This window comes from Barbatula barbatula (assembly GCF_947034865.1).
Source record: "Barbatula barbatula genome assembly, chromosome: 3".
Classification (NCBI taxonomy): Eukaryota; Metazoa; Chordata; class Actinopteri; order Cypriniformes; family Nemacheilidae; genus Barbatula; species Barbatula barbatula.
The window spans coordinates 10,449,666-10,461,794 of NC_136764.1; the positions used below are offsets into that span (position 1 = coordinate 10,449,666).

Consider the following 12,129-nt stretch of genomic DNA (forward strand, 5'->3'; position numbering starts at 1 on the left):
TGTTCAAAATCTGATTTGTTTTGTTATTTTGACCGATTGTTCATTTGGAATTTGGCAAAAACGTCACCAGTTCACAGAATTAAGCAATTTTTTGTTATAATTTAATGTACCTTCAAATAGAAAATTCAGAAAAACTGAAAAATTAAACCTGTTTATCAGTGATTCAATATGCACACAAGTAAAGCTATTCTTTATTTTTTCATGTTTTAACAAAGCCTGGTCCTGGATTAATCTAATCCTGGTCTGGGAAACCGCCCATAAACCAATAACAAGAACTAAACCTCAACCCCTGATTCATAACCAAACCCTTAATCCTTAGTGAGCTACTGTCTAATTAACAGAAAAGTTTTCATGCTAGACTTTATAAGTGTTTAAAAAACACAGCGATTATATAATCAGGGTTATGACACACGTTTGGCGCATATTTGCCTGCTTTCTGAACTCTCTAAATGTGTCACAAGCCTCATGACCCTCTCTTTCTCGTTACCCTGGTTACAGCAAAAGCTTCCTGGGAACCAAGGAAACATCTCTGCTTCTCATGGCAATGTTCCTTTTAGCCGTCTTCTACCATGGCCAACAGGTAACACACACACACACACACACACAAACCTGAAGGGTTCAAGGGCCACTCGTTTACTCTTTTATAATGTCACGTTTCTAAGAAACCGAGGCAAGTTATTGGCCGTTTCATAAGGTCTCGCCGTCAGTATTAAAGCACTGCTCTCTGACGCACTCCATGTTAAAAAAAAGCTTTTTAAGTTCAATCTGCTGATTGTTGCCTTTGATGCCTTAGGGCCCATTCGAGCGAGAGAAGGGTTTGTGTTGGCGTTGACACCGCTCTGATAAAGGCTCGAGGCTTTTTCTCACACATGACCAAAATGCTTTGCTTTTCACTTTGTGCCATGTGTTGGATGTCTATTGAATCAGTTTGCAGCAAAAAACTCAGGGCAACCCAACCCCTCCGGTAACCATGGAAACAGTGTGTCATTTGGGCGGACGGTGCCAATGGCTTCACTTGGCCTGTAGTTTGTGATTTGCTGTGTGTGGGACAGTAATTTGATCATTTCTTATTTATGTTCATCTTGGTGAGGATGAGTGTGTGTCTGCTGCTGTGTGTGTATGAGTGAACAAGCGCTCTGTCGATTCTGAAATCCAGAAGTAGACATTTTAAAACAAACCTCTAAAGATGCAAATTCTTATTAAACATATTAGTATTACTTTCTCAAAAGTTATTTGATTGATATGCATTACTTTCATTGTCTACTGTGTCTGTGTGTGTGTCTGTGTGTGTGAAGGTTAATGGAGGTTAGTCTAGTTGATGTGTTTTTAATAATCAGTCGGACAATCTTACCCCCGTCCATGCCACTTGCATAATTGCTCCTCATAAAATCACCTTTCGCTCCATATTCAGTCATACGCTCACACACACATGTATATTTTCACTCTTCTACACACACACACACACATCCACAAACACTTATATCATGCCCTGGCTGTTAGTAAATTAATTTTTCAATCTGGACGCCTTTGTGAAAGAGTTCCAATTAAATCTGGATATTTATGTATGCAGATGTGCGTGGGTTACTGCTTCATTAGGGGATATCTTGTTGGAGCCGTTGGGCTGGAAGAGAGCTGATGGAGGCAAGCGTTCTTAACTGAGCAGAGACATCAGACACAGGCCCTGACAATGCTCATTTACTCGCTGTTAGTGTCAAGAATTACTGGGAAGGTTCAAGACACAAGAATCAAAATGCTTGCTGAGCAGAGTATGAAAAAAAGAAATATAGTTTTGAGAATTATGTCAGCATCTTCAGCGGCATGTTTAGCAAAAAATGAAGCCGTGTTTTGCTCAGTACAAGTAAAGTAAATAGGGAATGATAAGTGGCTGTCGAGGATGTTGTCCTTCACAAACACCTATTAAGTGTACTTAAAGTTCAATTATATTTTGGATCTTTTATGCAGTAAGTATACTAACATCAATACTAGTAGTATATTTGAGTGTATGATTTTAATATTACTCGGGACAACATTCACATCATTTTTTTATTTCTTTAGTTCATACTTTTAGGCATACTTTAAGGCCCGGTTTCATAGACAAGGCTAAGGCTAAACCAGGACTATGCCTCAGTTAATTTGGGCTATTAAAGTCACGTTTATTAATATGCCTTGTGATGCGCATCTTGAAAAGAGACAATGGCACTAATGCTTTTAGTGGTCGTCAAAGGCAAACAAATACTGGAGTACACTTTTTTATTTAGTTTAAAAAGTATACTGTACTAATAATGGGCCAGTTGAGAAAACTTTTAAAGGATTTTTGGAGGGTGAAGGGAGGCTGAGATGGTGTTGGAGGAAAGAGTCTTAACCCTTATTAAACTCACAGTTGTGTTGACACTTGTGTTTCAAAAGTTTATTATTTTAATGTGATGTCTAGAGATCATTATTCATGTTATGAAACTGAAGGATAGCTGCGATAAAAAACAGATGTTGCACGTTAAAGACTAAACCACAAAACTGTTTTCATGATCAGGATCCGAAACCAAGATTCACTTTATATTCCAATCTCATTCATTCGTACGGTTGCTGTGTCATGTTGTTACAGTATGGTCTGGGCATTTGCTTTACATGAATAAATGCATGATGCAAAATTCTAGGAAGACTTGCAATGATGCTTTTAGTGGCTCTCAAAGCCAAACAAATACTGGAGTAGCTGTAAAACAGGAAGGTAAATAACCTATATTGGCCCAGTCAAAGCCTCGCTATCAATCCAACTTACAATGTTTTGATCATAGAAATCAACCTCCGGATAACCTATTTTGCCTCTGTACATGAAACTGTGATAGGAGGAGGTATTTTACCATGAAATGCACACTTCACCTGTAAAAAAAAAAGTGCACCTGGTTGATTAACTACAGATGCTTTCCTCATCTGGTTGCCAGGTTGTTTGTTTGCCTTCCTTTTCCAGTGGCTGGATTATGTTTGCTAAGCGTGTAGTTGGTATTTATCTGAGTAGTATTATTGAATTTTATTAGATTCTTTTTTTTTAAAAACCTTTGCTTCATTTTCATTGGTTTTGTGCTGCTTTTAATTCTTTTTCTGACTAGCGTTAATCTTTCTCTCTCTGTCGCTCTCAGCTTGAGTATACCGCTCGTCTGGACTTCCTGTGGCGTGTTCAGGCGAAGGAAGAGATAAATGAGATGCGAGAGCTGCGTGAACACAACGAGAACATGCTCCGGAACATTCTCCCCAGTCATGTCGCGCGCCACTTCCTGGAGAAAGACAGAGACAATGAGGTAAAAAGACGGAATGGATCGGGGTGTCTCACAATTTAAATCAATCATCTCTCTTTTCCTTTTATACGTCTTTATTGGCATATCAGTCAACCATTTTTATCGCCAAAGAAGTTGGTGCTTGGCTTCAGATGATGTGAAACATAAATAGACATTATATAAATTCATAATAAAAGATGATAAAATAAGAACAGGATTTGCATTCCCTGAAGGAAGGACCAGTGCTTGCAAGGTGGTAAATCGTCCTTGGCAGCTAGCTCACTATATGCAATGATGTTGAGAGTAATCACAATTCAGCATGCAAGATATTTAAAACAACACCAGTCGCAATTTAGGGTTTTTGAAATGACATCATCAGTTACATCACCAGTTTGAATGCTGAACATAGTCAGTGGAAGTCTAGCATTTTCAGATATCAATTAGATAAGACTCATTGAGTCTACATGTGTTGTGTAGGCACTTTATACCCTTCTAAGATAAAAAAATAAGCTGGTAACAGCTAGAGACAAGAAGCTAAGATGACCCAAGCATGATGACTTTATGCTCTGACGGACAAAGTAGCTTCTGTTCAGGATTTTGTGGGTTTAAGATCTTCACAGATGCACTCAAGTATTGCTGATCTGTTTGAATGCCTTGCCATTTATGTTTTATCTTGTGATTGTGTTTTTGTGTGCCTACGGGTGTCAGGAATCACTGAGTTGTGTTCCTTCCTTTAATTTATTCTTTCCTTTTATCTTTTTCTTTCTTTTATTCCCTTTCTTTTGTAATTAAGGGAACTTTGTGTGTGTGTGTGTTTGTGTGTGTGTGTGTGTGCGTGTGTGTTTGTGCGCGCGTGACTGTTTGTATCTGGAATGTTCCGCTGTCACTCAATAAGACAATAGGGAGGCTCAAGGATAGAGCTGTATAACTCAAGGATAGAGAAAGCATCCATTAAGCCTTTGTGTGTGCGTATTGAGTTGCTTTAATTATTCCATTCATTTATTATCAGGTGGACTATTGAGGCATGACTTAACTGGTGACACTAAGTTTGTGTGTGTCTGTTCTGGAGTGTGTGAAGCTGTAATTTACGTCACCCTGCTGTAATGATGATGAGAAAATGATCCCTCCATCTCTCTCATACACGCACACACACGCTGTCTTGCTCACATAAACCTGCCTGTTCTAAAGGGCACTGCAGTAGTTTCCATCAGTGACTAACACTTACTTAGCGTAATGTTACCTGTTGTGTACATTTTCTTGACGCATGATATGTACAGTCATTCTAAAGTATTGGCACACAGTGATGGCATCATGCATCGGTGAGGCATATCAGTTTGGTATCGGATTTTGTTTTCAAATACTTGAATCCCCTGTAGAAGTCTTTTAACCATCTACTCTCCAGAATCACACAACTACTCAGATAAATAATTGAGATAAGGATAAATTGTGAAAGGTGACCGCACTTTTACATCACACAGTAAGGTCTATTCCTGTTGCATCAGACGTTGATTTGTATCACACAAACCAAATATGAAATGTGTTCCTTTAAGCTCGTATAGACATTTACATTTAGTCATTTAGCAGACGCTTTTATCCAAAGCGACTTACAGATGAGGAAACATTGGAAGCAATTATAACAACAAAATGCATAAGTGCATCAAACTAGTCCATTAAAGCCTAGCACAGTATAAAAAGCTAAGAATAGTGAGGTTAGTAATTTATTTATTTTTTTTATAAAGAAAAAGGTATGGGACTTTTATAAAAAAAAGTTAAGCCATTTACATTAAGTTAAAGTGCAATGAAATTTTAATGCGACATATGACGCTTAAGATTCTCTAAAGTGGTTCTTAACATGGGGGCCATGGTCCACAAGGGGTTTCTGAGATCAGTGAGCGCGCAGCACGCCTAAACTAAACTCTTTTGCACAGTATTTCGCTTCTGCATCATGATTTGGGGTGTTTGATTTTTTATTTTATTTATTTCTGAAGCTATTAAAAAAGTTAAAATCTAGTCTATATATTGCAAGCAAATAATAGCTGTTTGTTAACAGCACATAATAACACAACAAAAACTCCTGTTATAATAAATAAATCAGATTTTACTGCACAATTCATGCTGTTTATAACATTCTCAAAGCAAGCGTGCAGTTCGCCTAAAATTCCTTTGCATACTATTTTGCTTCCACCTGTAGCGTGAACTGTAGCTTGCTTCTCTGTAAAAAACTAAAGCCGCAATGTGAGTGAAGAGTGATGTTGCTTTCAGCCAATAGTAAATACTGCAATTTTCTGCTGTTTTATTCTGCCCATGCCTAGAGCCGGCCACAAAAATGAGCATTGAAATACATTTTTAAAAAATCAGGTTTGTTTTTGTCCATCTTTATAGAAGGTTGAGAATGCCTGCACTTGTTATAACAAAAACTAGCATTGTGTTATATATTTAGTTCATAAAACTAGCATTGTGTTTAGTTCATTTGTTTACGTTTATTGTCCTTAATGTTTCAAATAATATTTAAATCCAGAGAAAATTGTCAGTTTATTCAGTATAACATTCATTCAAGCTACACCATTGTCATTGTTTTAAATGTGCGTTGTGCGACCTCTAGTGGCAAAAAATATATTCTGTGGCCTTTTTGACATTGCTGTTTTTAAGCCGAAATATACTGGATGTTGTGTTTTAACAAAGCAAAATCAAATTCCACGTAACTCTTCAAGTACACTAAAGAAGCTGTTTCGGAAATTACTGTGAAATACAGACATCAGCTATTTGAAAACCCAGACACATCCCTTCTGCCTTCCGTTTTTGAATCAAATTTAGAATTTTAGTTATAAAGCAATACCGCCCTCTAGTGATGAGTTCAGAAAAGTCAACACATGTAAAGCAATAATAGCCCAGACTTGTTGAACAGAAATTTGTTTAACTCAAGAACTTGTGTGTGTGCAAGTGTTGATTTCAAGCTACAACCCTTATTTCAATCTTTGCAGGGTGTCATAGTGACCTCAAAGAGTTCAAAGAAGTTTCTAATGTGTGATCTCTGTCCATAGGAGCTGTACTCTCAGTCGTACGACACTGTCGGAGTGATGTTCGCCTCCATCCCAGGCTTTGCTGATTTTTACTCGCAGACGGAGATGAATAATCAGGGCGTGGAGTGTTTGCGGCTGCTGAACGAGATCATCGCTGATTTTGATGAGGTCTGAATGCTATAACTTGCACAGACACAAACATATAGTCGATTGCTAATTCAATTTTAATGTTACATATGTAGCTTATTTAAAGATTCTCTCTCTTCTTTTACAGCTGCTCGGGGAGGAGAGATTTCAAGACATAGAGAAGATAAAGACCATCGGTAGCACATACATGGCCGTGTCAGGATTGTCTCCAGAAAAACAAGTATGAAATGCATGTACATACACAAAAACAAATAATTCATGCATTATTATGGTTTGCTTGACGCCGTCCTGTTCATTTGTGTAAATGTGTAAAAATAGATTGCGGTGTGAATAAATTTTTCTACACGTGTGTGTTCCCATAGCAATGTGAAGACAAATGGGGGCATCTGTGTGCGCTGGCAGATTTCGCCCTCGCTCTGAATGAGAGCATTCAGGAGATCAACAAACATTCTTTTAACAACTTCCAACTCAGAATCGGTAAGTCAAATTATTTGAATACAGAATATTCAGAAACACAGATAATAGTATTGGTGACAATATGGCACAGCAGGGGCCGCCCACTTTTTTATGCATGCCTTTTATTCACTTTCACATAGGCACTTCCATAAAAAGGATTCAAAGCTAAAAGTTATTTGAATTATTAAAACATTTTTTATAAAAATTATTTGTATTTAAAGAAATACTTTACTTTCATCACTCTAGTGCATGGTCAGTTTTTTGGAGTCAATTGTTTGTATGATAACAGTAACATGTTTAATAACATTTAAAAAAATGTATAAACAAATGAAGCTTCTGCAGAACCATATTCTATCACAGTGCTCATTAAATGTCTGTCCAGAAAAGTTTACACATACTGTATCACTAAATGTACATTTTTACCTGCAGAATTCAACTTTTGTGTTGTATTAAATGTTTGACATTTACTGATCTCTCTCTCTCTCTTTCTCAGGTATGGCACATGGCTCAGTGGTGGCTGGAGTGATTGGCGCTAAAAAGCCGCAGTATGATATTTGGGGGAAAACTGTAAATCTGGCAAGTCGCATGGACAGCACGGGTCTCAGCGGTAAGATCCAGCTCCCAGAAGAGACCTACGCCATCCTTAACGAGCGTGGCTTCGCCTTCGAGTACCGCGGCGAGATCTACGTGAAGGGCATCAGCGAGCAGGAAGGAAAGATCCGCACGCACTTTCTGCTGGGCCGCGTGCAGCCCAACCCGCTCATCCTACAGCCACGGAAGCTCACGGGCCAGTACTCGCTCGCCGCTGTGGTGCTCGGCCTGGTGCAGTCCCTCAACCGCCAGAAACAGAAACAAATTCTTAATGAAAACAACAACTCAGGCATCATGAAGGGCCACTACAACCGCAGAACTCTGCTGGCGCCGGGCGGTTCTGATAATAGTCACACCGAGGTGACGGACAAAAGCGAGCTTGCCTAGAGGAATGGAGAGAAAGACTACTTAACCAAAAGACTGAGCTGTACTTCAGACCGAGTGTCTATTGCTGTCTGTGTTTCTTTTTGTATTTCTTTTGTATTTGAGAAACAATAAAGGGGTTTAATTTTTTATAAGAGTCTGAGCTTCTTTTTGAATGTTATCCAGAATGCCCTTATGCATTTTAAAGGGAGAGTACACCCAAAACATTCTGTCATCATTTACTCACCCTAATGTTGTTCCAGACCTGTATAGATTTCTTTGTTCTGCTAAACGCAACGGAATGATGACAGAATTTACATATTTGTGTGAACTATCCCTTTAAGTTGTATCCTATCCCTTTAAATTGTATAATTTCTTTAAAGCAAGGTGTATTATTTTGTAGGGACCGTAGAAACAGCACTGCACAATCCATGGTAAAAAAATCATGTATTTCTAGACAGCATTGAGACGTATAAGGGGAAAGCATATGAAGACTGCTTCTCATATATTTCATGTTTCTCTTCTGTAGTTTCAGAAGAGGTCTCAACAAATCAACTAATTTCTGATACAGTATCATTTGGACGTTTATCACAGCACAGAACTAAACCTGAAGAGCACGGAGCTGATCCAGAGCACCATTCAAACAGTTAAAGGTCCTTTAGAGGGCGATGTTGACTTCATATTGACGTTCGCCATCCTTCAGCAGTCAATTGAATAAAAACGCAAAGTGTGTGTTTGAAGGAATCTATTGTAGGGTGAGTTTGTGCAATTATATGAGATTAATAACAGTAAATAAGATAATAAATGAAATGGCATCGTTTATTAGTATTGTTAGCTATTTTACAGCTTCGACTGGTTTGATTGACGTTTTTTTTGCTTCTTCCCACTCTTCTTACGTAGGTGTCATCACCATGGAAACTCTCCATCCCGTCGGCCCGACAGACCGCTTCCGACTGTTGTCCTGACCGGTGGGAGCATATGGGAGGAGCTGCTCGTTACGTCAGCCCGTCACGCTCCAAAACAGCCAATCAGGAATGACGTGATGTTCACCGCCGTTTTTTCGCTGAGGAAAAGGAATGGAGGCAGTTGTCATGGTGAATTGTGAAAAAGCTTGATGTTGAAGTGACGGAGTGGTGTATGTGTGAGGGAAATAACACTGGAAGAGAGGAAAGGAGAGATATAACGATTGTTCAAAGATCAAAGAGTTAAAATGCCTGAAAACTGGCACAAATACGACCTCAGCTGTGGCGCTGTAGGGCGCGTGTGTTCGCGTGTGTGTGTGTGTGTGTGTGTGTGTGTGTGTGTGTGTGTGTGTGTGTGTGTGTGTGTGTGTGCTGAATGATGTGTATGTGTTTGTTGCTTGACAAGCCATCTGTGAACCGTTTGCATATTTCGCCTCAGCATTGACTGTTAAATCACAAATATAGACTTAAAACAAACAGTTAGGATATGGAATCTAATTCTTACATGTGGTTTCACTTATCAACATAAACGATTGATACTCGAACTGAACTTCGGGCATACATTCACAAACATGTCGATTATTTCTGATTACAATCAAAAGAAACCGAGAGGAACCGTTACTTTTTGGCTTAAATTGTCTCTCCAATATTTTCAATTTAGACTGCGACACCAAGATCAACCGCTAGATGCCAATGTACCATGCGATCTGTTTAAATGCTACCGAACTAAAGGACCCATATTCAACAATTGAATATCACATAAAACAACACATTAAACAATTGTTTATTTAATAAAATAAACATACAACAAGGTTCAAAACATATTTATTTTAATACAATTATAATACAGTACAATCATTATGCAAATTAATATGAACATAAATGAAATAGTTATATTATTACACAATAGCCAAACACAAACCATATATATATATATATCACATCCGATAAACGACAGGAATTGGATTGTGACTAGTCCTGTAGTCTTAATGCAACGTTTGAATGAATTTCTATGCGTGTTACTGTAGTTATGTTGTCTGTATATTCGTGTTATTTCTGTTCGTCTGGTTATATGCATTCGATATAGCATTCACATCTTCTGAGCGTTATTACAGAAATGTCCTACAATATCATAACTAGGCCTAGTTCCTGCTGAGACCACTGTTCATTTTTTATTACTATGGTTTTACCGTTCCATAGTTAAGCCATAATTACTGATGTAAAACCACTGTTAAGTTAACATAAAATAATGATTTAAAATAATAAACAAATTTTACAATAGTCTCAATTTCCCCAAAATGGTGTATCTCCTGTTTCTTGGCAACAAACGGTTTAACTCCCCTCCACCAATATGCAGCTGTTTTGCCTGTTTGTTTATTATAGCAGGTGGCAGTCCATATTGATCATTCTTTATGCCATTTTTAATCACACTTGTTATAAATTCTTCATTAATTATCATATTTCTTTTGCTAGGAGAGGGAAGAGCTTAGTTCCCATCAGCCTCTCAGCAGCCTGGATCACCACTCAGGTACTACATTATGCATGAAACCTTAATATTTAAATACTGTGCAAGAAAGGGCTCCCGATTTAAAATTGTTTAATGTAGGTGAAGTGTTGCCATGGTCAATGTAACCACTTTAACTGTCCAGATTGTTATATTTTAAGATAATTGTTTAAATTAATTACGAGTATAAAGCTTTAAAGGAATGTGCTTACCATTGCTTTATTTAGGCTTAATTTCATTATATTTAAATTCTCATTAAAATAATATTCAATTTAAGTGCGATTTATTTGTGCGACAAAATTGTTCATTTGTATTACCAAAGCATTTGTACCCTGACTGCAACCTGGATGGTAGAGATCTCAAAAGTCTTCTTTTGCTCTCCCTTTAATTTCCCCTCAGCTAAAGAAGAGTGATTGATTCATGTAAGAGATCTCAGTTGTCTATAAGTGTATTTTACATTTGCTTTAGCATCTGTACTATTCTGGTTTACTCTTGAAACTCACCAAGGTATTTTTTGACTCTTTCATGATATATTGCTTGATAAAAGTCCCTTTGGATAAAAGCATTTGCTAAATGATTCACTTTTTCTTATAGGAGTAATCTGACATGCAACTCTTCTAGAGTCTCTGAACATATCTCAGCAATGTCACAAAATGCTGTGCCAAGATACGAAAGTCAGAGATTTCAGTATAAACATTTCTAATAAAAAGGTTCCAAGGCAACAGGATCTAAGTTACAGTTTCCATTGAATTGACGTTACATTGTAGCTCTCATTCTGTATGTTGATAATAGTCTCTTTTTTAATTTCTATGAGCGCTTTTCCACCATCGTGCCAAATCGTTCTCGTTGCTTAATCGTTCCACTCCGTGCTTATCAATGCCAGTAAATGGTTTAATTTTCCACCGCAGGGCTGATAATTAATTTTTTAAAAACGTAAACACAAAAGCGTCACACGCTGCCTTGATAACACATGATACTGAGCTATAACGCCTCTGCGCGCAGCCCATTCAGCAACCGTGCCGAAAAAATTCAGAGCCGAGAACAGTCATGTCGATCCAGGCTAACGTGGAAATATAACTGTAACTGTTTCAGACTGAGATGAGAACGATTCGACGTGATGGTGGAAAGGCGCTCTATGTTGCATTTCTGTCAATAGATCCTCCAAAAAAAATACGCATTGAACCTTTAAGTGTTCTGAGTAATGAATTACATTCCAGTTCAGTTTGCAAATAAAAGACACCTGCACAGGTAACCGGTTCAAGTTCTTGTCTCAGGCAATAGATGGATCTAAAATCATTATCGGCTTGGCCAAGATTTACACACTCTGTGTTTCTCTGTAGCATGCACAATCGCATCTGCAGCTGCGTCACCATGGAGATCCAGTCAGCCAATGACAGGCAGCAATTTTCCCTCCAGGGACCCTGCTGATTCAGAGCATGGGGGCGTAAACAGGAAGAAAAAAATAAGAGGAAGGAGGATTGTGACAAATGAGAGACTGTGTGTGAGCATGTGCAGGTATGTGTGTGAGAAAGTGCAGGTGTGTGTATTCCTCAGCTTCCTTTAGGTAGGTGGGGTTTAAAATGTATCCACTTGAGCCTGTTGCTAGGCAAGACCAGTATCAATGGTTACCTCCCTATCCAATCAGGTGTTAATGTTGATGTAGGTTCCTGTTTCTTTCATCTATATGTGTGCGTGCCATGTTATGTGTGGCGGTTCTTTCATGTTCGTCGCTACTGTTTTATTTCCCGTTGGTTTTGATCTGTTTTTAGTTTCTGTGATATTGATTTCAGAAGCAGCATTGTCACTGTGTGATTGTGAAC

General features: G+C 38.2%; 1 protein-coding gene across 1 annotated transcript in view; it reads left to right on the plus strand.

The window, feature by feature from the left end:
• The window catches only part of adcy8 (adenylate cyclase 8 (brain)), a 33,412-nt gene extending 25,419 nt beyond the window's left edge, over positions 1-7,993 (plus strand). The window contains exons 12-17 of the mRNA XM_079451394.1: positions 499-580; positions 3,132-3,290; positions 6,308-6,454; positions 6,561-6,653; positions 6,796-6,910; positions 7,383-7,993. Of these exons, the coding sequence (XP_079307520.1) occupies positions 499-580; positions 3,132-3,290; positions 6,308-6,454; positions 6,561-6,653; positions 6,796-6,910; positions 7,383-7,867 (1,081 nt within the window). The 3' untranslated portion in view covers positions 7,868-7,993. The remainder of the gene's footprint in view (positions 1-498; positions 581-3,131; positions 3,291-6,307; positions 6,455-6,560; positions 6,654-6,795; positions 6,911-7,382) is intronic.
• Positions 7,994-12,129: the final 4,136 nt, after the last annotated feature.